The 24,429-nt window shown below is 40.7% G+C and overlaps 2 protein-coding genes across 3 annotated transcripts; one reads left to right on the top strand and one right to left on the bottom strand.

Moving 5' to 3' along the window:
• Nucleotides 1-859: 859 nt before the first annotated feature.
• Nucleotides 860-21,313, top strand: LOC140275356 (synaptic vesicle glycoprotein 2A-like). The gene is made up of 13 exons (XM_072370800.1): nucleotides 860-1,220; nucleotides 5,792-6,553; nucleotides 7,957-8,137; nucleotides 8,770-8,921; nucleotides 9,798-9,931; nucleotides 10,089-10,178; nucleotides 11,948-12,055; nucleotides 12,881-12,969; nucleotides 13,083-13,247; nucleotides 13,349-13,482; nucleotides 15,626-15,832; nucleotides 15,920-16,079; nucleotides 17,089-21,313. Exons 2-13 carry the CDS (start codon nucleotides 5,944-5,946, stop codon nucleotides 17,270-17,272), a joined length of 2,214 nt encoding a protein of 737 aa, XP_072226901.1. The 5' UTR covers nucleotides 860-1,220; nucleotides 5,792-5,943; the 3' UTR covers nucleotides 17,273-21,313.
• Nucleotides 21,314-22,530: 1,217 nt separating this feature from the next.
• Nucleotides 22,531-24,274, bottom strand: LOC140274822 (cathepsin S-like). 2 transcript variants are annotated; one of them, XM_072370185.1, is made up of 7 exons: nucleotides 24,155-24,274; nucleotides 23,737-23,859; nucleotides 23,509-23,658; nucleotides 23,203-23,427; nucleotides 22,950-23,115; nucleotides 22,722-22,824; nucleotides 22,531-22,638 (listed from the first exon to the last, which is right to left on the bottom strand). In XM_072370185.1, exons 1-7 carry the CDS (start codon nucleotides 24,272-24,274, stop codon nucleotides 22,539-22,541), a joined length of 987 nt encoding a protein of 328 aa, XP_072226286.1. In that variant the 3' UTR covers nucleotides 22,531-22,538. The 2 variants fall into 2 exon arrangements, with proteins under 2 accessions (XP_072226286.1, XP_072226287.1); XM_072370186.1 differs by lacking the exon at nucleotides 23,509-23,658.
• Between the last annotated feature and the right edge of the window lie 155 nt (nucleotides 24,275-24,429).

Here is a 24,429-nt window from a genome sequence, read left to right as displayed (position 1 = left end):
AATAAAATTTTTAGTACAACTTTTTGATGTTTTATATCCTGATTATTAGTTTATGATCCTCCTGTTGATCCAGCCACACAGGATTCATGTTCAATAGTGCTTTTTGGAACCCAGGTATTATAATGTAAAATGTGATGTGGAAGTTAACTTCTGATAAAGTGTTGGTATTACTTTTGAAAGGTTTCCTTATATTTTAACACACAGGGCGCAGAGAGAATGAAGAGGATGCCTGATGCTATCATTGATGGTATAGACAGCTGAATTTATCAATGACTCAGCACTGAGTTTATTGTGAATGACACCAGCTGAAGCTCACAGTTGAAATCTCCATGTGTATTATACTTTATAAAGACACAAGAAAGATACTGTATATCAAAAACTTTGGTATCTGGGTTGAAGGCAGTCATGTCATGTCATTTGCTTTTTCTTTTTTTTAAATTGCACTGTATGTCTTACTGTGTTTTCACAGTTCAGAGTCTGGTGTGTTGGAAATGGTAGTGTTTCTCATCATTATCCAGTGCTACACAGTGTTTCCTTGAGCTGCAGCAACCAGTCAGATTTAGACATCTCATTTCCACATGTCCACAAAGATGTGACCAAATAAAATCACATTTAAATGGAAAAGAATAATGACATCTCGATCTCTCTGAGGAGGGTTTCTTCTGGCAAGTCTTCATGCAGTCAAAGTAACACCGAAGTGGTTGACATGGAAACAGGAGTCAGGTGTTGCTTGCACGTGCGTGTTGTCTGTGCCCACATCTTGACATCGACGTGTACGGACAATCGCATATTTGTAACAAAGCAGATGTGCGATAATGAGCTGCGCGCGCGCACGCACGCAACTCGCGTTTCACGGGAGAACCCAACATGCACGAACCGTCAGTGGCATCGTGGCCTCTTGTCTGAAACTCCGCGCAAACCGCGGGAGATGAGAGAAAAAGACCCAACAGCCTGTGTAAATCTGTAGAAAATGTGCGTCGAGTGTGCGCGGGTCTGCGCCAAACCCCTCCAGATCCGAAGGCGTTAAAGTGCGCTCGTGCGCTCGTGATGGACTCGCGTGGGGGAGGGGACCCCTGAGCATCACTGAGTGTGAGTGGATATATCGTGGGCTACTCTCCTCCGAACGGCACAGCGTCGTCACTCGGCTCACAGCAACAGCCTCTTACGCATCCCCATCCTCTCCATCTCCGGGCTGAAAAGGGACGCTCGCTGGATTTAAGGTGAGTGGAAGTGTGGCACGATCGCCTATGACCGGAGGATGTTTCCCTTCTTTTCTTGCATGCAGACATCATGAGAAACACACGATGGGCGTGTTCACCAAACATTTGCTTCACGCACTAGATTGAGATCGGTTTTGTGAATCGAGACGCAGGCCTAATAATCTAATCCGAGTCGTGACAAACCGCTGGTGTGTGATTTCTAAGAAGGATCACGTATGTCAGGGTGCAAACTGGGTGGCAGCTCGCTGGCATTTGTGACAGATCAACGTTTCAATGCAGCCGTTTTGTTGGCTGTGTAAAATTGCCCTGTTAGCGACCAGGCCGGCATTTCTTTAAACCGGTGAAGACGGTCTTGACAGCACCGAAGCCTTAAATTAGCATATTTTCCCTCAGATTCTTGAATTCACGCTGATGCCTTCTCACATCAACTAACAGCTGCTCGTCAAGCGCAGTCTATCAAGAGCCAAATCAGAACACTACAGCTCTTCTAACCCTGTTGAGATCAGGCCTATTGAAGCAGAATACTGGGTTTTTACTGGAAGATATTGGGGATGTCTTAAAATGATGCAATCACATGAAGTGTCCCCATTATTCATCTTGATTTGGCAGTCAGAAATGCTTCAGTAGTGAGTACTGTCTATTTGGCCTTGCAAGGAAATATTTAAGCTTCTGTTGATTGATTTTATTTTAAATTGAGGAGAAAAAAATGTATATATGTAAGGGGGGCTTCCTGGGACTAAGGAGCAATAGAATCCACCCTCCTCATCCCCAGGCCTTCCTCTTCCCTCGCTCTTCCTGTTTTGACTGTGTGTTGAGGCCTGACTGAGCTGCAGAGAGGCTGTCAACTTGACAACCGTGATGAAGTGCGAGAAGAGGCCTCATCTTTTTTTAAACTCTTGTTTCATTGTCTTTTTTTAAAAAACAAAAAAATGGGTAGGGGTGGGAATTGAGGGTTAACTGGGTATAGGTGCAGTTTACTTGTTGCATAAAGGAGGGCTGGAATCTCTGTAGCTTCAGTTTGAACTTTATTCTATAGGTTGGGAAGCCTCCTGCTACGCTGTGTTGGTTCATTAGGAGTAATAGCTATCTCTGCTTTCTCTTTTCTTGTTCTCTCGTTCCTTGCCTGCTAGCTTTAGGGGCTTATGTGAGTCTGTGTGATGTCCCTCAGTGGTGCTTATCGCATTGATTTGCTGGGGGTTATTTCTATGATCCCACGGAGCCTTGTTATTTTTTAATCTTTTCAGATTATTTCAGGAGGGCGTAAAGATTTCAGAGTGGTGGTTTTTCACAGTTGGAGGTGCACAGTGAAAACATCAATGACATCCATTTAGCTGTCACCGTTTCAGGGTCCCTGGGACTGTGCACCCTCGCTCGTTTTTCCACTGGTATGACTTTTTTTTTATTGAAAAGCTTCTTATATCAGAACAGAGGCAGCGTTGTTATCAGTCACGGCATGGAGAAGTTGCCAATCGAACCGAAACCCACGCTGACCTGAGAAGGAGTTGAACCAGGCAAAATAACTGAAATCACCTGTGGAGATACTGTGCAGGAACTTCAAAAACAAAGACTGCTGTTGCAGTTTGACACAGAGGAGATATTATTAGGTCTGAGCCACAGTTTAGCCTGGCTGACCGGGCCTGGTGGGGCTCCTTTGATCTTCCCCTCGTCATGCTGACAGTGAGGGATCTGCTGGCTCACGGCCGTAAATGGTTCCTTGGATTAAATTCACCATAAACAATGCATTAGCACTGTTTACACAAAACAGACACGCTTTTCAGATAGCCATCTAGTCTCGATCACCATGTATTTAAAGCATAGATATTATATACAGCAGCTTGTGAGACAAAGACAAATGCTGGTTTGCCTGAAAATGATCAAATGGAAACTGCTGTTCTTTGCTGTAAATGTTCGTCGTGGTGCCTTTGAACATATCTGACATGTCGTGTGCTTTTGCTTTCAGTAGCTGGCTACTGAGGTCACAGAAAGATTTATCACCTGCCTCAAAAATGCATGTATGTTGAAATCTGTCATCATCACAGACAAAGAAAAAAATTAAGTCAACTGAAGGGAGGTGCAGGCTCACAGGCCTTTTTAGATCAGAATAACTAACCCGTGCCCTAAGTATTTTATGAGATCCCTTTTTCTGGCTTTGTGTATACTGTATGCCACCATCAAAGAGCTCTGTCAGGCGCGTTATTACCTGTCAGAGTTGTTGTTTTTTTTAAAAGCACAGGCGAAAATGCAGCGATGTCTCATCATTGTCTGTCTGTTGCTTCACAACACCACAAACACAAAGTGACATGTTGTCTCGTTGCACGTTGACCCGAGGCACGGTGTCCTAATACAGAAGCGGATGGATATGTATCTCGCCGATCAACTGCAGGAACAAGGTGGTGGCTACAAAAATGTACTTTGCGCAACATGTTTTTCAAAAGGGGATGTGATCCTGCAGCAGATGAGGAAAACACTGATCATTATCCAGCTACTTTTTCTCAATTTCAAGGATCATTTGCTGTCACACATGATCTTGTGTGAGTAATCGGTCTTCTTCTGTACTAATTTGATAAAAAAGTCTAGAAAAAAAATGCACTGTCATACCCCTCTTAACTTGCTTGTTTGGCTAGCTATCTGTACACCCATGCGATCGTCCATCCATCTACCCATCATCATGGATGATGGATCATCCATTTTCTATACTTGTTTAATCCAACTGAGGGCTGTAGCCTATCCCATCTGCCATTGGGTGAGAGGTGGGGAGCAGCCTGGATGGCCAGGTTGGAAGGCCATCACAGTGCCACACAGAGGCAAATGTGACGGCTAACCATGCACTCCAAGGGTCACATGATGTCGGACTATGAGCATAAGGAAAAAAAACGATCATATCAGATCCAAAACAACTGTACTGCTGAACTGTCTTTTTAACAAAAGAGTACTTCCAGACTAATCTACAGCATTTTATTTCCGTTTGATATCTAATGTCATTAATAATGTAACATTTCTTCCCTTCCATTTACTGCTCCCCCTCTGAAGCCGTTTGGATCCCTCAGGAGGAGTCCTACCTTCTTCTTTTTAAACGTATATGTAAATGTAAAGCATTTGCATTTTAGTACAAGATTGTAGGATGATATGGAAAGAGAATACATTCCGTGATATAAAAAAAAAGAAGAAAAATCCTCACTAGTGTCCAATCTATTTGAGTCACATGTAGGTCTTCGTCATGAACTGAGGCAATCGAGGCATTTCCACAGAAAGAAACATCCATTAGAAACCACTCACTGTTCAAAGCTTGATGTCTCATCCCCTAATCCCTGCTCAGGACCGTCCGTGACTCAGCAGACAGCACATGCTGGGTGGATATAGTAGAGCAACAGGTGTAATCTGGAAAGCAACCATTAAAGGCTGCTTAGGTAGTTTGGCTTGCTGTATGAAAGTGAAAAAGAAAGAGTAGTTCAAAGACATAAGAATATGTCCAACATGGCAGGATGATTTATTTAGAAATGTATCCCTGCACACAATCGTGTCAGAAGTAATGCTGCTTCAGATGTGATTTTGAATCATCGTGGTCATCTCATTGTTTTGAGAAGCAACATTTTAGAGTAGAGTCTCAAAGATCTGTTTGGATAACTTTAAAGCTTTATATTTACTTGAACCAGACACGTTACCCTTGTGAACTTGACAGTTTACATGTTCATTAATAAAACTAAAGTGTTGAATTCCCACGTTGAAAGTAGTATGAAGCTGATGCAGCCTAATTCAGTTTAATCTAGACCCATATACAGGTTGTGGTCTTGTTTTTTTTCTTCTCACTTAAAGACATTTTAACACATAATTTCATAGATAATTTGAAAATAATGTGACAGGCTGCTTCACTTGACCTAACTTACAGATAAGGTTTTGTGCAGTACAGGAAGTTTAGATTTCCATCTGTGTTTTTTTTTTTTTTTTTTTTTTAGAATTTTAAAGCCGTAAATAGAAAACCTTTGATGGGAACAGTAAACAATTCGGCCTTGAGTAATTTATTTGCAATTCTGGAGTTGTTTTTAGCCCCTTTTTAAAAAAAATATTTAAAGAATAATAAAAAAAGTTACTTGGAACATTTAAGTCTTATTACTAATCAGCTATTTTTGCTTCTGTTGAAGAAACACGGTGAATGAAGAGTCATGAAGGATTCATTTCTACATGTCCAACTGAGATAAATCGATATCTAAGAACTTTCCCTATTTTATTATGTATATGAATGCGGTGGCTGGTTTTGATTTTAGGTTCCGGTTTAATTACTCTAAAAGAAGTCATGAAAGCAGAAGCAGTTTTGCATTTGTTTGCTGTCATTTCGCGTATTTCTGTCGTGAGTTTGTATTTTTTCTATTTATCTTTCGTTTCTTAGTAATAATTTTTGTGAAAGAAAGCTTTCACAAAGCTTAAAAACTGTAATACTAAAATATCTCTATGGGATCATAAAATTAATTTAGATTGCGTTACATTTCATTTGGACCTTTTCTTGAATTCTACCACTGCTTGACTGATAAGGCAAACACATTTTAACCAATTTAAAACTCCATTTTTTTCCCCAGACAAAAGAAGAGCTTGTTGTCAGTCACGTGAACTGGGCGCCAGCTCTTCAAATCTTTGAGTTGTATCTCGAACAAACTGAAGCCCCAGCGCCTTCAGGGGCCCTCTCAACTCAACTTTTGACCTTATTTGCTACGTCTGAAACCTCTTTAAAATGGAGGAGGGCTACCAAAACCGGACTGCCTTCATAAAAGGTGCCAAAGACATTGCCAAAGAAGTCAAGCGGCAAGCATCCAAGAAGGTCGGCCGCTCAGTGGATCGGATGGGCGATGAATACAGCAAGCGCTCCTACAGCCGCTTCGAAGAAGATGATGATGATGACTACCCGGCGCAGGGAAACCAGGATGGAGGCTACTACCGTGGTGACAGCCAGGCAGCCAACGATGATGAGGGTGGCCACAGCGATTCCACAGAGGGTCACGATGAGGATGACGAGATCTACGAAGGCGAGTACCAAGGAATTCCCAGGGCTGATTCAGGCAAAGGTAGTCTGGCTGGAGGTCCGGGATCGATGACAGCCGGAGCTCAGCAGTTCAGAGATATTGGGGTTTCGGAGGCTGAGAGGCGGAAGGACCAAGAGGAGCTGGCTCAGCAGTATGAGACCATTTTGCAGGAATGCGGTCATGGGAAGTTCCAGTGGACCCTGTACTTTGTACTGGGGCTGGCGCTCATGGCTGACGGTGTGGAGATCTTCGTGGTCGGGTTTGTCCTCCCCAGTGCAGAGAAGGATATGTGTCTGTCTGAACCCAACAAGAGCATGCTTGGTAAGACTTTTAATAGTGACAATCTCTATTCCCTCTTTTTTTACATGTTCGGCCTGCGTTTTTTCTACCCCTCAAGGATGATATGCATATGCATTTCTTTTTGGCAGTAAATGTTCACAGCATTTGTGGTGTATTCAAGGCCCGATGCAGCTTACTCAGGTTTGCAACACACTTAAGTTTTTGTTCAAGAACTATTTAAAACACTTAAATGAGTCACACTGTTGCTCTTGGCGACAAGTTCCCTCATTACACTGAACACGGGCTGTTTATTTTGAGTCATTCCCACACAAACTATTCCAGAAAAACCAGAGATGTCTGTTGACCCGGTGGAGATTTTCACCACAAGCTGTACCACAGGCCTCTATTTTGTTTATTTGTTTAACAGGCAAATACACACAGAACTGATATAATGCACATTCATTCCAGTGGCTTCTTAGTGGTGTTAATGCACCTAGAAGCACAAGCAAATATAAAGAGGAGACAGCTTTCCAGCAAGCAATGAAAGTGCGATACTTAGAGCAACAACAGAAAAACTAGTTTGCAAATGCTTAATGGAGAAGAAACTCAGCATGTTTGCCCAACCCGGATATCAAGAAAATTCAAATTATTGTTTAAAAGACGACTTAAGGCTGTCTCCAACTGTGAGTCTTATACCTCCATGTCCAGCTTTACAGCAGATATGGACATGTTAACAGCACAAAAACAGTTTTGGTCTCCAAAGCTTGTCACTCCTCAATCATGGCCACAGTAAATTGGTGAGTTTGATGTCTGTTTGAATTGTAGTAAGGCTTAAAGTTCTACTTTATTACGCTTGTGCAAAGTGTCTCAGTCAAATTCATCTTTTGTGTTTCTCTTTTGGGTCCAATAATCGCAGGCTAAAAAGGCTTCAAAATGTAGTCTGCAATCCAGCGGATGATGTCTTGGTGGTTATGCCATCTTTTATACACAGTCTCAACCTCAGGCAAATTCATTCTGTTTAATGAGAAACCTAAAAGAGGTACTTTTAATCCTGGCTGTAACCAGTTGCCAGTGACTGTACTGTCTGACTCTGTAAATAGACATTGGATGAACTTTTGGATGTAAAACCACCAGTCTGTGACCAGTCTTTCACGTCTTCAGTGGGTCGAGGTCAAATGGTTCAGTGTTTCAGTGTTTTTGGTGTTTTTATTTGATGTTGGACAAGGAAAGAGACAACACAAGCGATATCTCCATATTTGTCATCCAAACCATCCAACCTGTTTTTGAAAGTCAGCATGTGGCTGCAAAGCCTGTACGCTCACAGATGAAGCACAGCAAGACAAAAAAGAAGCCACAATGAGTTCACATCTTAACCAGAAGTAAACGAATGTTGATTGATGAAGCACATTTGCATCTGATCCACTTTGTTTACTCTCTCGCCGCAGGTCTGATCGTATATTTTGGGATGATGGTGGGGGCTTTCCTCTGGGGGGCTCTGGCTGACCGGATAGGCCGTCGGCAGTCTCTCATCATCTCTCTCTCCATCAACAGCATCTTCTCCTTCTTCTCCTCCTTTGTCCAGGGTTACAGCACCTTTCTGTTTTGCCGTCTCCTCTCGGGTGTTGGGTAATTGCTAAAAACCATAATCTTTTCCAATCTATACCTACAGTAGATTGTAATTGCTGCAGCATAATGTTGAGTTTATTCATTATTTACCTTTCTTGAGAATATACGCATAAAAATAAGCTGTATTGTCAGAACCTCCAACACTGTATCAGGATGTGAGGAGTTTGGAGGCTGAGTCTGTGCTTTGGGCTCTTTGTTCTATTCCTCAGTCCATTCCCAAGCAGTTTATTGCATTATCCATAAGCATGCATTAAACTGTTGGTGGTTTTGAGATGATGGCTTATTGGTGTATATTGCTAAATCAATACATCTCTCCCTTTTAGTGTATCAGTTTTACAACAGAAAGAAGATGATTATTTTCCATTTGGTTTAAGACAGTGTTTGAACTCAGTTTCTCTGGTTTAGTGAACTGAGAAATCAAGAGGCTGACATCATTCCCACTTGAGTTCAAATCAACTTCCTCCCCTCTGAGTTCCTATGACTTTGTTTTACCCCATGGTCAGCACACAGAGATATCAACCATATAGAAACATTGAAGCTTGACTGTAGACACTTTTGAGTCCAAGTAGTGCCGGTAATCTTCACACACAAACAGTTCACCTGTGGGCTCAGTTGATCTCTGAATTTTGCAGAATTGGAGGCTCGATTCCCATCGTGTTTTCCTACTACTCTGAATTTCTGTCCCAAGAGAAGCGCGGCGAGCACCTCAGCTGGCTCTGCATGTTTTGGATGATTGGGGGAATATATGCATCTGCGATGGCCTGGGCTATAATCCCACATTATGGTGAGTACGAAAATCAAGTTAATGATAAATTCAGTTTATCATTGTGCTAATAATAAGGTTATGGGGTTTTATCGATGCGGTATTGTCCTAATTTTAGCTCACTTTTTAAAAAAAGTAGAAACTAAAGCTTTTTTGTCAGTAGAATTGATACCTTTGTTGGAGCTTCATTACATAGACTACAAGACTTATCACAGTTAGTTTAGAGATAACTCAGCAACAAATGAGTGGAAACTGCTAGCTTGTAACAAAAACTGCCTTTTGGCACAGACAAAACTAACCATATATAAAATTATGTCTGTTTGTGGGATACTTTTTGGCCTAGAGCAGCAACCGGTTTCCATGTCAACAAATACACAATGATCAAAATTGTACAAAAGTAAGCTCTTCAAAGCTGGACGAACACACCCAGATGAGACACTGATTCCCTCCTGCATGTGTAAGCTTAACTAAATGGGCCTCGGCACTCTGAACCAAGCTCCTAAGTTCCATGTTTTCGCATATTTTTGTAAAGACATAAAAAGTGTATGTTACTACAACTGATTTCCCTAAAAAGCTGTTCTCAAATATTTTTTATTTTCATTTTGGGGCTTTGGCTTTTTACAGTGGAGTGGGCTAGCTGATGAAACATGCAGGCTTGTTCTATAGAAAGCTTCTGCCCAGAAACACAGAAGCTGACCTCTGACCCCCCCTTGAGGGAGAAAGAAAAAAGCACAAGGTTCATATTATGTCACATCACATTAATGTATTAGATAAGGTTGAGAGCTAGGCTTTTTCCGTTGACTTGACACATGTTTGAATGATGAAGTGAATATCCTGAGGTGTATCTGTAAAGGTATGTTCACAAATGTTTTTGGGTTTTCTTTTTCTGCCTCTCAGGGTGGAGTTTCCAGATGGGCTCTGCATATCAATTCCATAGCTGGCGTGTGTTTGTGTTAGTGTGTGCGTTTCCAGCTGTTGCAGCCATCGCCGCCCTCAACGCCATGCCTGAGAGCCCACGCTTCTACTTAGAGGTTAGCAGATGTGCTTGTTGACAGTTAGCTCCTATACTGGTTTTACTCATGCTTGAGGTATTACTACCATAAATTGCAAAATCAAATGTAAATTTGCATGAGGGAAAGCTCATATTTCAGGTGCTAATAATCCAGCCTTTTTCTCTTTTCTTGTCAGAATGGCAAACATGATGAAGGCTGGATGATTCTGAAGCAAGTGCACGATACCAACATGAGAGCAAAGGGATACCCAGAGAAGGTGTTTTCTGTGAGTATCATTGAGGAACCAGTTATTCAAATCCTAACACAAAAAAGATGCAGTGATAGAGGAAGATTGGGTCGCTGATTAAGTTTCTGGTTGTCGCTAGGACTCCTCACCATTGTTGTATAAACTGCACCGTACTTACCGCAGATCAGAATGTGTCGTATCATATCAAGAAACGAGCTCCTATGATAAATTAGATTGTCATTTCCATCATGAAAAGGTCAGGTGCATAAGACATAACTTTCCTTTAAGTATCCTCGTGATCCTTTTTATATAAATTCCATTACTGGAAATGAAACAATGAAACAAAAACGTAAATCTATAACCTTTATTTAACAGTCAAAATCAAAAGGAAAGGAAGAAAGACTGTCTTCACTGACCAGTTTTATTGTGTTCAGAAAGTATTTGTTTATATCCAACAACACACTCAGAAATTGTGGCGAGTGAGACAAGGTATAATTGTATTACATCTCCCTTTCTTCAAATAATTATACTTTGTAATAGATTGTCACCTGAGGATGTAAATTGTGGATCTTTTGCAAGAGGAATTTGTGTCCTTTCCTGCTAAGTGTAAGATTTCAGCTGCTCAACAGGGCCTGGTCGTCGTTGTCTGATTCTCCTCTTCATACTGCACCATACACTTTAGATATGAGACAGATCTGAACTGCAGGCAGGCGTGTCAAGCACACACACTCTGCGTCTATGATGTTACGCTGTTGTAAGTCATGCATAATGACTTCTGGCATTTACCACAGAAAAACGGGTGGCATACATCGCTCCAAAATCCTAACACATGCCTCTGTCAGCCATGTCATGGGCACTGACGCACCCACATATCACCACAGATGCTGGCTTTGGCACTTTTCACTGATAATACCGAGCCAGATGTTCCAGCGGAAACGTGGACTCATCTGACCACAGAACACATTTCTGCTGTTGTGCTGTCCATCTGCGATGAGATCGTGAATTTTGTGACGTTTGAGTTGATGTATGGCTTCCTCTGTGTGCAACACAGTTTCAGGTCCCATTTATGAGTGGACCTGCAAATGTTTTTTCAAGGTGCTTCTAAGCACACGTGGCTACATCGATCACCGTGGACTGACTGTTTTTTCATGCAGCGCTCCCCGAGGACTCTAAAGGTCACTCAGATCAAACAGAAATTTCTTTCCTTGGCCTCTACACACTGAGATTTCCCCACGTTCCCTGAATCTTTTCATGTTAATATTTTCTAGAACTTTCTCATGATTGTCTGACTGAGTTTGGCACAAAGCAGCGAGCCACAACCCATCCTTCCACGGAAAAAAAAAAAGCCTTTGGCAAATGCTCCTTTTTCATCCAGTCCTGACTTCTTCATCTGTCACCAGTTATTCAGCTGAATGTAGAATCTGCCAGAATGGGGTAAATTATATATTTTGTATATATAAGTATATACAAAATGATGAAAGGCTGCTTTCATCAAGTCAATCTCGACGTGAGAAAGAGGATCAGCTCTTTGTTGTCATAGCAGCCACCAAATTTGAAGAAGCAATTTTCTCATATCATAAATATCTTCACACGTTAGAATAAGGAGAAGGGTAAATCAGCTTGTCAGTACTGGCCTTTGTGTTTTTAATTAAACTCTTATTTTGCTTTTTTGAGTTTTTAATCTGGTGAATTTCACGCAACAGACGGGAGAGTTTGAGGGAATCTTTTTGGAAACAGTCACTTATAGTAGATGGGTATTCGTTGCTCATATCTTAGCCTCTTAATGACTCGTGTCTTCTTAATCCAAGGTCACCACAATCAAGACTGTGAAGCAGATGGATGAGCTGGTGGACACTGGCACCGACACCCCAGTCTGGCAGCGCTACAGACTGAAGATTATGAGCCTCTCCCAACAGGTCAGTGAAAAGCTTGTTGCTGCAGATAAGACTTAAATGAGCAAATGTGGGCTCATGTGTTCAAATAATTTGGAGATTTGATGCTTGATGGCAAGTGTTAAGTGTTTCAGCCAAGTTTTAAAAGCACAAAATAAGGCCACAGCTTCTTGTAGTATAACAGGTTTTGTACAGGAGGCATTTTACAGCTCAGAGCTGCCTCTAACAGCCTCTATGAAGTTGGCATTTATGAAAGTAAACAGCGTGGGTGCGAGCATAGGTGGATAGAAATGTAGCCAAGATGTTACGCATCCTCCCATTTAAGCGTTTCGTCATCCTGGCCCATTCTCTTCTTTCTGTGTGAAATAGATTCAAAATAAACTGTTCGCCTGCTTACTTATTTTAACATGTAGAGATTCTGTTTATTTGAGCAATGTTCATGGCACAAACTTTCACTTGATGGACAAACTTTGTGTATTTATCTCAAATAACTTAATCCTAGCGTTAAATTAAGCTTGTTAGGTTTTACTTACTGTGCCACAAGCTGTTTCTTCATTGTATTACACATTGTTGCAGCAACACTTCACCAGATTTGTGCATGATTTTCATTTGCCTTTGGCCTATGTTCTGCTACGTTCACACGCCTACACCCTCCATCATCCCACCTGCTTAATGCCAAAATATATTTAAAAAAAGTTTTGATCACAAGCTTGGAGTAAGTTAGCTGAAATTACATTCTAGCTCTTCAAGATGCATGTACAACTGAGACCTCTGAATTCCAGTGTAATAATGTGTTATATAAGTCCTTTTTCTTCATCAAAAGTTGTTTTTCCTCTCCTCGCGTTGCAGATACGGAACAACATTCTCGCCTGCTTCCGCCCAGAATACAAACGGACAACCTTTATGCTCATGGCTGTTTGGTTCACCATGTCTTTCAGGTAAGATAAAGGCTCAGAAAACCTCCAGAAAACATGTGTTCCATCATTATCTAAAACCTGTCACGCTCAGTTTTTCTCCATCTCCATCTCTCTTCTCTCTCACAACCTTGCAGCTATTACGGCCTGACGGTCTGGTTCCCTGACATGATCAAGTACATCCAGAAGCAGGAATACGAGTCGCGCACAAAGACCTTCACTAAGGAGCGAGTGGAGCACGTCACTTTTAACTTCACCCTGGAAAACCAAGTGCATCGCCAAGGACACTATTTCAATGACAAGTAAGACTGTTTTGTCACTGGTACCGTCTCGTTCAGTGCTGCTGTGCATTAAGTTTTTATAAATATGCAACACAGCTCAAAGATCTGACACCTGTCCACAGGTTCCTCAACCTGAAGATGAAGTCCATGGTGTTTGAAGACTCCGTGTTCGAGGAGTGCTACTTTGAGGACATTACCTCCACTCACACCTTCTTCAGGAACTGCACCTTTATCGCAAGTTTGTTTTACAACACAGGTAAGCAAGACTTTGTCATATACTTTAAATCCTGTGCTTAAGTGCATTGAGTTAGTCTGAGGAGTTTTAATATACCTGATACAGGACGTGAACTGATATTTAGTCTAAAAGGCTTTTGTTACCCAACATTAATTACTGATAATCAAATGTCTGTGAAGTACTCACCACAGACAACCAGGGTTTTTTGAGTAGTGGGTGGCCCAGTTTTAAATGAATCCCTATTTCCATAAGAAAAGATCTTTTGGATGTGAAGAATAGTATTTACTGTCATACACAAGGTTGAGGCTCATTTGAGCGTTAGATGGGTTGCATCCATACAGAGGGAGTTGTATCCCATCCACAATATCTGTGTGTAAGTCCGGTTTTGAGAAGCTGGATTTTGTATGATTTCGGTCGAACTGACATTTTTTCATGATTTTTTAAGTCAGTTTTTGGTTGGTTTTTCTAATGTAATGTAAACGTGCTTTTAGTGTATCTGAACTGTAAGACATCAGTGCCATTTCAATCAAGTAATTTTGTTGCCCGTACCTCTCCAGTTTAGTTACATAAATGGGCTCACATTCGACAGACAAAGTGAGAAAACAATGGTCTTGTACTGGGCCACTGCCTTCCCACTAACCTTCAACTGGCTTGATAAGAACTTACACTCGTGCATGTTGCAGGAGCTTTTCCTGAGAAATGAAGATCTGACACATCGGTGGTTTCTACAAACAGTAAATGGTATTTTCTTTCACCCTTTTGACTGTTTTGGAGAGGCAGAATGATGGTGTAACAAACAATTTGATTAACAGAGTGTCAGGCACTGATCATTAGAGCAGATGAATAACTCTATTGAGAATGTGGAGGCAGCGTGGTAAAGTGTGAATGACAAGGGAAAATAGAGCCCTAAGACTAGCCTGTAGAGAAAGGAAAGTTGGAGATGAGGGTGCAGATCTTCTTTATTGAAGATGTGTTAACTGTTTAAGCCTGTAGTGCTGAAATAGTAAATAGTAAAAAAATGTTTGTCAAAACCACTGAGAGTCCCAAAGATTTTCAGTTGATAATTCTTGATGAATTACGCTGTAACTATTTTTGTAGGAATGTTTTCTGTAGAACTTTTGATGAATGATTTAATTTTGAAAAAGAAACCCTTTGAAATTGCCTGCGTGAATTGGAAGCAGATTAACAACACAAACAGGACACAGTGTTCACCCATCACAGAGATGTTCTGTCGCTGGTAACCCTGGGTTACACAGCAGCAACTGTTACTATAGTGACACACGCCCATGCAGCCCAGACTTTTTTATGGGTAGGCTGGTGGGATTAGATGAGAAAGAGTGCCTTCATATGATGAAAAAGATAGATTGGGGACCTTTGATGGGAGTTGACAGAGGTCTATCCGATCTGTGTGTGGAGACAGAATCATTAGAAAACTCCTCCAGCTTTGCCGTGTGTGGTTTTGACTTCCAGCAGTGGTTTAAATCAACATGTCTGAGTCAGAGCTGGGAAACACATCTGAGAACTAAAGTCAAAAAGCACTTTCTTTGCTGAGATTTATTTGGGCCTCGCTTTGCGTAACGGTAACAGCCTCCATCTTCTTACTCCTGAAGCCAACCATTCATTCCTTCACGTTTGTGTCACTTGTGCGTCTAAAATTTTACGATCACTCAGCACTTTTATGGGTGACTCTCTGTCATAAAACTGGTGCTGGTTCATAAAAGCTCTTGTGGCTTTGATTTTAGCTGTGTCGTTAGAATATCGAAACATCTCTGAGCAGCTGCAGGCAACAAAGTCCAAAGAAAGTAAAGCGAGAGGCCTCGTAACCATGAGTTTGACCTCCCCTGACACTTTCTTTTACGATATTCTGATATGAAGTATATCTAAAGATGATGTTTAGTTTCTTCCTCTAAGGAATTTGATTGAAAACAGACCCTGGTGAAGGATTGGTTTTGTGGTGGCTGCGGTAATGCCTTGGCTTTACAGGGAGATGATTCAATTCTCTCTTTTCCTATTTGAGGATATCAAACTATTTGCGTAAGCGTGTGTGCTTGGGGCACAATATCTGACAAAGTCGGACAGTTTTCTCCCAAAAAGTCAACATCTTATGCTCAAATGAACAAATTATAGAATACAACTACTCTATGACTTCTCTTTCTGCCTCCAGATTTGTTCAAATACAGGCTCGTCAACTCTAAACTGATCAACAGCACGTTCATCCACAACAAGGAGGGCTGCATGCTGGACTTCAGCGATGACTTTAACAACGCCTACATGATATATTTTGTCAACTTTCTTGGCACACTGGCAGTGCTGCCTGGTAACATTGTGTCAGCTCTATTAATGGACAAAATTGGCCGTTTAAGGATGCTGGGTAAGTAAATCTGATGTCTGTAGATGATTTACTTAGGACCACAGGCTGTTTGATTTAATTGTTAACCCTCTTCCTCTCTCCATGCAGCGGGATCCAGCGTCATATCCTGTGTCAGCTGTTTTTTCCTGATGTTTGGCAACAGCGAGTCGGGGATGATCGCTCTCCTTTGTCTTTTCGGTGGCATTAGCATCGCCTCGTGGAATGCCCTGGATGTGATAACGGTGGAGCTCTACCCCTCGGACAAAAGGTAGCGTGAAAGCAGCTGTTTTTTTCTGTTGATGTCAAGACCAAGAGTTATTAGTTCTGGTTCTGTTTCATGTCAGATATTTAATTTGCTTATAATCTTGCATAATACTTGTATATAAGAGAAGGAGAAAATATAATCAACTCCTATTTTTGTGCTTTGTGACAAATGACTTTTAAGTAGACTCCTTTTGCTTATTTCTCCTGGTAGGATTGTTTTTAAAGGCGGAGCTGCTGCAGCTTTTTGGGCATAATTTCCTTTTCTGACAACATTTGTTTGACTCCAACAACAAATATGTTTGATTTTTATTTGTTTGTGGGGCAGCTGACATCTGTTTTTACTCTTATCAGCGGCAGATAGCCCATTTAAGCAGATGAAGCAGTGCTCACCAAAAGAAATTCACAAGAGCCGCCAGTGTTATTTTCTCAAATTTTTGATTTACACACTCTTGTTTTGGCCAAACTTATAAAATAGAGCACATAATGGAACAAAAGGGAAAAACCTGCTCCTAAAGATGCCAGATAGATTGAAGTAAGGTGGTCAATACTGCCTTCTGAAAAGCAAAGCACAGGTTACTCAGTGTTGCAGTTTAGTGCTGCACATGCAGTAATTGAAGGTAATTGGTGAGCTCATCTAGTGTGTTTTATTTCACACTTTTGTGCTACATTCTCTGCTTCAACCCTTCGAGATATGCTCATTAGTTTCTGTTTTTTAGATTGACATCCTATTTCAATGACTCTCCACCACCAACAGAGAGGCAGTATAAACAAGGAAACAACTAAGAACTAAGCTCATTCACAAGCCATAATCTGGCAAACAGCAGGCAGCAGAAGTTCCAGTGTGTTACACTCATTACACAGCCGAGTGGAAGAAAGGCAACGTCATTTTCACTATGTTTGAGCAGGAATCACATGACAATGAGAACTATTGTGTTAACTTTTAACGATCTATACTGTTAAAAATCCTCCTTTTTGGATCAGCTGTTGAAACTCCTAACTGTTTTTGTCTTCAGGACCACGGCGTTCGGCTTCCTGAACGCTCTGTGTAAACTGGCAGCCGTGCTGGGCATCAGCATCTTCCAGTCGTTCGTCGGCATCACCAAGGCCGTACCCATCTTATTTGCTGCTGGCGCGCTCGCTGCTGGCAGTTTCCTTGCGACAAAGTTGCCTGAAACAAGAGGCCAAGTGTTGCAGTAAAGCAGATGACCAGCAGCCGGCAGCAGAGTACAGCTGGAGTGTGTGTTTGACAAACAGAGCCCGAACATCCCTGAGAGCTTCAGCGCTGCCCGTCCATCACACAGCAACAGAACAGACTGCCTTCCCACTGTAAGCCCAGAATCCTTTGAAATGTGGATTGCATCTTGACCATAAAAGAAGAGCACACACAAGTAGAAAAAGATACCTGCACCATCATAACACCTGAGCTTAATTTCAGCCGCTCTGCCAGGTAGTATTAAGCATCTGATCTTTTTTCCGGAGAACTTTTACAGGGTGATTGTGTATCAAGTAGAAATGTGATGAGACACATCCACGGTGAAACGACAGAATGGTCAAATGAAGAGATGAGACTAAAAAAAAAAAAAAAAGCCATTTCTGGGGGGAAATTTGTATTTCCATGTGTGTGGTCCGTTTGCAGATAAGATCACAGTGTTTGTTTTGCTTATGTGTCTTTTACCTCAGTGACTGTCTTAAAGTGCTGCTTTTTAGTTTGCGGTGACATTAGTGGAACAGTTCAGTTTACAATTCTGTTCATTGACGTGTTTCGTGACCTGTTTCCTTGAAAGGATCTCAAAAAGTTGATATTTCTTCTGTGAATGCCCATCACCCCTTGACCACTTCCTGTTACTGAAGCCAGACCAGCTAAGTGCTGTTATTCTCTACCAAATACTATTAAAACATTCCACTGAGGCTGTTTTTATTCAGAAGCACTCATTATCTTTGTCCCTGAATAACTCCAGTCTGTTAATTGCCTCAAAACTAAGACAAGCGAAGATGCATTTCACAGGATTCTCTGTTCTATGTGGGAATAGTTGGATCCAGCTCCTTAGTGTTAAACCAGTGTTTTCCCTTCCTGTTTTGTGGCAGTTTGTTGATGTTCATGAGTGGAACAAAGGAGCATCTGTGGGACGGATTTCGGTCAAGTGCTTAATGTGAAAGCGGACTTTAGAAATTAGTTGTGTGAGTGTGTGTGTGGGTGGGCATGTTTCATGGGAGCTCACTGTACTTGAGCTTTTTGGGTCCCACGGTGCCGGACCTGAAACGTTTATGTTGTTGTTTGATGGTTAAGACGTGGATTTAGGGTTAGCTTCGGGTCCTCACAAATATCGGTGTTCAAGGAACTGAGTGATTGCATGTGTATATGCGTGTGTGTGTGTATATGAGAAAAAGAAAGCGTCTCTGATTTATTTATTAAAAATTCCATCATCTCATACAAATGAGTGAAGCCACGTAGACCATACCTTTCAGTCTGTTCATTTATCTTGTAGCAGAATGTATGAAATAGAGGTCACGCGTTTTTAAACTGATTTCATGAAGTCGCATCAGATCCAGATCATGCAGTAGTTCAGTTGTAGTCGAGGCTTTTTGCGATCCCAAGCATTTCCACTGCAGACCGCCATCCTCATGAGAGTTGAGAGTTTGCTCAGGTGTCGTGGTGAATGAAAGCTTTTGAAAATTCCAGTTGTGGACCTCAAGGGAAGACTTGCTTTTCTGTTTGAGTTCAAAATGTGCGTTTACAAAAAAATGGAAGAAAAAAGCTAAAGTCCCCTTGGTATGACATCATTCCATTCATAAGCACAAATTATATGGGACCAAAAGAAAAAAAGAAGCAGTCATACGATCTGATCTTTCAGTCAGTGCAGCACAAAAGAAAAACAGGATTTTACTTTAAGGGCTCCAGTTCAATCATTCTCCCCTGCATCCATTCCTGGCTGAGAAGTGATAACGCAGTGTGCTGCTGTAGCTATGGTTCTGTTTCCTTGTCTGCAATTCAAGACTAGAAATAACTGTTCTCATTTAAGATTGGCCGTAATCGCTCTAAAAGGAAAGCTGATCATTATTTATACATATCACTGTACCTTGGTATCACTTCTCCAAAATTGTACATGAACATGTGTGCTGACAATCAGTGAGTCAGTTTACAGGCGGAGACAGTATGGCATTGTGACTTAAAATTGTCCTACAGATTGATTGTGTGCGTGTGTGTCTTATTGAGTCATACGGATGCAAGGAAAAAGAACAAATCTAAACAACATGAATAACTAAGGGTAAATGAAATGATACATAAATAAAAATGGGTACATACACATCTAAAGCAGTAAATTAAAAGTCTATAAGATGATAAATATCAAAATGTTTGTTTTCAAATATATCTATTTTTTTATTTCTTTCTCTACATATTTGTTACCATATTTACAGTAGTTATTTATTCATGGATTTATCGTATATATCGCAATTTTCTTCTGTATAATTTTGTATTTACCAATTTGATATGATATTTATTCTTATTCATTTTTTTTCCATATTCTTTTTGTTTAGGTGGGCCTTGTAGCCTAGGCTGAGTGGTCCTGCTTAAAGCCAGTTCATTTACAGTTACGGTTAATTTGGCCGTTTGAGGAGCACCAAAAGGATTATTGAAAAGGAAAAAATGCAGGAATTTTACATTGTAAAATAACAAATTAGATTTGTTTACATTGTCACATTTAAAAAAAAAATCTACTTCTGTTTTGTAATCTTCGATAAATTGATTCTTTTTTTATAGCTTTCCTGTTACTTTCATGGTACCAGTCCACCTTGTAGAATAAAATGCTAGGCTAAGCTAACCAGCTTCATTTTTACTGTATTCAAACATCAGAGTGGTGTCAATCCTCTTAATAAATCCCTGACAAGAGAGCAAATGAGAATTTTTCCAAAAGACTCGAGTAGTTAGTGTTTAATGATCAGATTTGTCCCTTCTTGTTCATGCTGTAAAGACTGGATGTGTGTGTGTGTGTGTGTGTGTGTGTGCGTGTGCGTGTGCGTGTTCAAGCTGACAAAACTGTCTGTCACATATTTTTATACTCTTTTCTTTTGCAATGTTTTCATCCCTGTGATGAATACAGCTCAGTTGGGGACCATGGAATATATTTGAAAGGGAAAAAAAATCCAATATGCAGTGTGGAATTTTCTTCTTCGTTATAGACTTGGGTGCTCTCTTTCTAAAGCAACTCAGTCTGTAAAACACATTAAAGATGGCCGGTCTCAGAGATGACGGGCGGTTTGCTCCACTGTTCAGAAACACAAAAAAGCCTACCCTAAATCCACAAAGATGACTTCACCCACCAAACCCCTGTACTCAACCGATCGTGACGCATGTTTGTATCGTATTGTCTGACTTCTTGGACGTCCTGTATACCAGCTGTTTTCGTCAAAAGCAAGAACTTGTGTTTTCATTGTCGTACGATGACATAGATTTGTTGCTTGCAGTGATTGTTCTTAATCAAAGTGGGATTAAAATTGATCAAACTTGAGTATGTGTTCTGAAAGTAAGATATCGGTGACTGTGCTCCTTGTTTACCTTGGACCCAGGTAACTTTTATACATATATATATATATACATAGTATATATGTCCGATTTTCTGAGGAGGCGGCTCATAATCATGCAATTTATCTTGTCATAGAAGTACAAGATGGTTAAGGCCGGGAAAAGGCAATAGTGGCGGGAGCCAAAAATGTACAAAACGTTCAGTTTGACCTACCTGCTTGTTTGTGAGTCCATAGAAAAGGGGGAAGTGTGAGCAATAAAGTGGAGACTTTCCCAAAAACAGCAAGTCAGTGTTAAACTCCGAAGGGCCACAGTTCAACTTATCAAAAGAGTGCCCTCTGTCAAATTGAAGCTCCGACAAAAATGTACAAGTTTTAATATTTAATGTTACTATGTGTAGAATTTCCATTCTATATACATGGATATATATATATATATATACCTGTACAAATAATCAAAAGGATTGCCGAGTTGTATCTATAACAATGGTGATATGGCATGTGGTCAAAATAAAGCAAACACCAGCTTGAAGACTTAACTTGCTGGTGGCAGTTTGTTGAAAGTGTTTTTATGGCATGTTTTTTTTTTTTTTTTCCTGGTCAAATGTCAAAAGCCCACAGATGAGTCCTGAACGAATCCTAAAAAGTGGATATGCCAGAAAAAACCTCATCTGCAGAAAACTGCGAGAATCAGTCATTGCAGTTGGGACTGAAGGAGTTTCTGTTTGTGTTTTCTTTGGTTTGACTCTGATATGTTTATGAACTGATTAAACTTCTCTAAATGTGAGTTCACTTCAAAATTCGGTGTACCGTGTGTAGAAAATGTAGATGTTTGTACGTGAAAGTATGGAATTTGTGGAACAAAAAGATCAAGGAAAACGATTCCAAAAAAAAAAAAAAAAAAAGTTCTATATGACACAAAAATCTATTGTGTGTTGTCTTTGTGTTTTGTAAATGAAGACTGAGAATCTTGGTAAATTCAGTATTTATTACTTTTGGATATTAAGAATATTTTAGTGATGCTGAAAAGGTGCTGTATTTATTTTCTGTGAGAGTTGTTCACTATGCTGGAATTTGCACTTCTGTGAAAGTTATCCAGTTCTATGAAGAAAATGAAACAATGGAAATAAAACTTGAAAGAAAACCAGTGTTATTGATTGCATTGACCATCTTGAGACCAATTAATTGTTTTTCTTAATTGCTCTTTGCACCAGTATCGCATCATGCAACACAGCAGTTGGCACCAGTAGAAAGTGTTGTGCTGCAGACCGAATCTGACCACACAAGTCGTGGACTGTGATGACTTTAAGTTCCCTGCTGTAGTTGTCCGTTTTTAATATATCAATGTATACATTTTGTATTGAAAGCAGAAGAACCACCAACATAGCTGCCATGTACCAGGTGTTTTCTGATTACAGAACCAAAACTCACACATTTTTAAACCTTAAACAAAAAGACTAGACTAGTTTACCTTAGCAGGTGGCATGGTAGTCCTTTTGTAGATCATTATGTTGGGCAGAAGATAAAATAGCATTTGAATTTAGGGACTCTGTGCCATGGTGATTGCAGACATGTAGCATCTTTACATGATTTAACACAGACTACTTCTGGACTGACGTAAAACGGAATATGGTAGTGGCATCAGTTAGCACTACTTTGTTTCAATTACTTGTAGATACTGCTTATAGCAGGGATGGCCAAGTCCAGTTCCTGCTCCAACACACCTGATTCAGATCAATGTCTCATTTGCTGATTTGTTCAGAATTTAACCATCTTTTGAAAAGATATTGAAGTGAGACTTGAAGATTCTCCATTTACTGCTATCACTAAAGTAAGGAAGTTCTATTCCCTGGTGTCATTTCAGGGGAGAAAGGAGAGGAAATCCAAAGCCAAGATTGCCAACCATCTTTATTCATGAAATTGTAAAGCCAAACCAAAGTGGTCACATAATTGGAAAACAAGCGTAGTGTGCGATGCCACACTGGTTGTGTTTGTTCCGAGCCATTTTTATATATCCTTTGTCACCGAAGTGGTCACCCCAACTACAAAGTAGGGATATTTAGAGTCACTGAAGTTCTGCCAATACAAAAAGATTTATAAAATTTAGAAACTTATTCATTCAAACCTGTTTTTGACCAGCCAGTAGTCTTCTCCATTCTCAGTACCATATCCTACAAGCAGCACTCCATGGTTCACATGGTGGGTGCATGAATGGTCCTGGTACACACCTGTTGGGCCACACAAGACAGTATTTATTAATTTAGAAAAAATAAAAAACCCAAACCATACAGCTCTTCATAACAACTTTGAAATTCTGTATAATTTTAAGAGGTATGAAACCATTTCTCCTTACCGTGACGGTAGAACAGAAACTTTAGCCTTGAAGCATCAATTGCAACAGAGATGGGGCCGATGCTAGCCAAGCCCACCTTCAATGCAAATTCATCTCCCTTTGGTAAGAAGCCGTACCCTGTGCAGTTTGCTGCTCGATATTGTGAGTTGTACTTGCATTTATCACGCTGAAAGTGTTGTGCAGGGGAGTTAATGAATGCTTTGACAGGTTTAAGTATGAGCCTTATACCATGCTAATTGAGACGTTGACCAACCTTTCCAATATAGGGGTAAGCGGCATCAGAGTCAAGGCCATGGTTTTGCATGACATACTGGAAGGCGTTTGCCATGAAGCCTCCCCTGCAGCCAGAGTTGCCATATTTTAGGGAGCAATCCACCAGATTCTGTGGACTGAGGGACATCAGGATGCCTGTGGACTTCTTTAGTTGCCCCTCCAGGGCTCCAACTGCACTAAACGCCCAACAAGAGCCACAAGAACCCTAGAAGATAAAATGGTTTTAGAGACTACGCAAAAAGAATTGCCCGGATCTCAGGTGTTCTTGCATGAAGGATGACCTCACTTGTGTTTTGACCGAAGTGACCAGACCTTTATCCCTCCAGTCTAGCCTAGCTGGCAGAGAGCTGTTAACTTTAAGCAAGTCATAAAGAATCCTTTCCATTTCAGATGGTACAATAGTGCCTGTGAGCGTATTGGTGATCTCTTCAATAGTCTGCAAGCACAGAGATCACAGTACTTGTTTGGTCACTGAGCAATATATCCTCATGTATTCATCTCTCAAAATACTCACCAGATCTCCCAAGTGATTCATTGCCAACTCAAATGTGTGCAAGCCCAGGGAAGTTTCCAGGTTATGGAGATTAATAATTTCCAAGTTTTCCTCCCATATCCGTCTGCGACCCAACTCCTCAATCTAAAACACAGAATGTAATTAAATGCTTTCCCATCATTTGTGAAATAAAGAGATCTTTAGGATCAAGAGTTACAGGCAGAAACTGAAAGGATCAAGTTTTCTTTTTGGACTAAAAAAAAAAAATAAAAAATTGTGAAAAAGCTTGTCACTATTCCCGATTCAAGTCCTTGAAACACTTAAACTTTGTCGACTGAAGAAGTGAGTTCACAGAGATTGGTCAACCCATCCGAGTGCCGAGGTAGTACAAGCCTCTTAAAGTGATTACTTGGGCAGGATTAAAGACCTCAGCCATTACCTGATGAGCATACTCTTTGTTATGCATCTTCTTCCACAGCTCCCAGTGATGATCCATATGCAAACTGGGAACAGCTGCTACAAATCCACACAAGACCGTGAAAAATAGGCTTGGAAACATTTTGAGGCCTGGAAAAGAAGAAGTTGTCATTCAACCAGTGTTAGAAGAGAAAAGCAAAGTTGACTGACTTGAGGACTGTTATCCAGTCTGATTTGGCAGTTAACACAATCTTTAACAGAAATGGATATATGAATGAATGCCAATCTATACAAAGT

The sequence above is a fragment of the Leuresthes tenuis genome, unplaced genomic scaffold (genome assembly GCF_036924035.1).
Source record: "Leuresthes tenuis unplaced genomic scaffold, fLeuTen1.0.hap1 SCAF_18, whole genome shotgun sequence".
NCBI lineage: Eukaryota > Metazoa > Chordata > Actinopteri > Atheriniformes > Atherinopsidae > Leuresthes > Leuresthes tenuis.
Note: the sequence above shows the minus strand (reverse complement) of the source record. Positions and strands in the feature narration are given on the sequence as shown.

What these genes read in the sequence shown, in the direction of transcription:
- LOC140275356 (XM_072370800.1), top strand. Translation starts at nt 5,944, where the DNA reads ATGGAGGAGGGCTACCAAAACCGGACTGCCTTCATAAAAGGTGCCAAA. An exon ending in GCCCACGCTTCTACTTAGAG is followed by an intron (nt 9,932 to 10,088) that starts GTTAGCAGATGT and finishes TTTTCTTGTCAG; the next exon opens with AATGGCAAACATGATGAAGG. An exon ending in GGACACTATTTCAATGACAA is followed by an intron (nt 13,248 to 13,348) that starts GTAAGACTGTTT and finishes ACCTGTCCACAG; the next exon opens with GTTCCTCAACCTGAAGATGA.
- LOC140274822 (XM_072370185.1), bottom strand. Translation starts at nt 24,274, where the DNA reads ATGTTTCCAAGCCTATTTTTCACGGTCTTGTGTGGATTTGTAGCAGCT. An exon ending in ACAAAGAGTATGCTCATCAG is followed by an intron (nt 23,860 to 24,154) that starts GTAATGGCTGAG and finishes TCTGTGTTTTAG; the next exon opens with ATTGAGGAGTTGGGTCGCAG. An exon ending in TGAATCACTTGGGAGATCTG is followed by an intron (nt 23,659 to 23,736) that starts GTGAGTATTTTG and finishes CTGTGCTTGCAG; the next exon opens with ACTATTGAAGAGATCACCAA.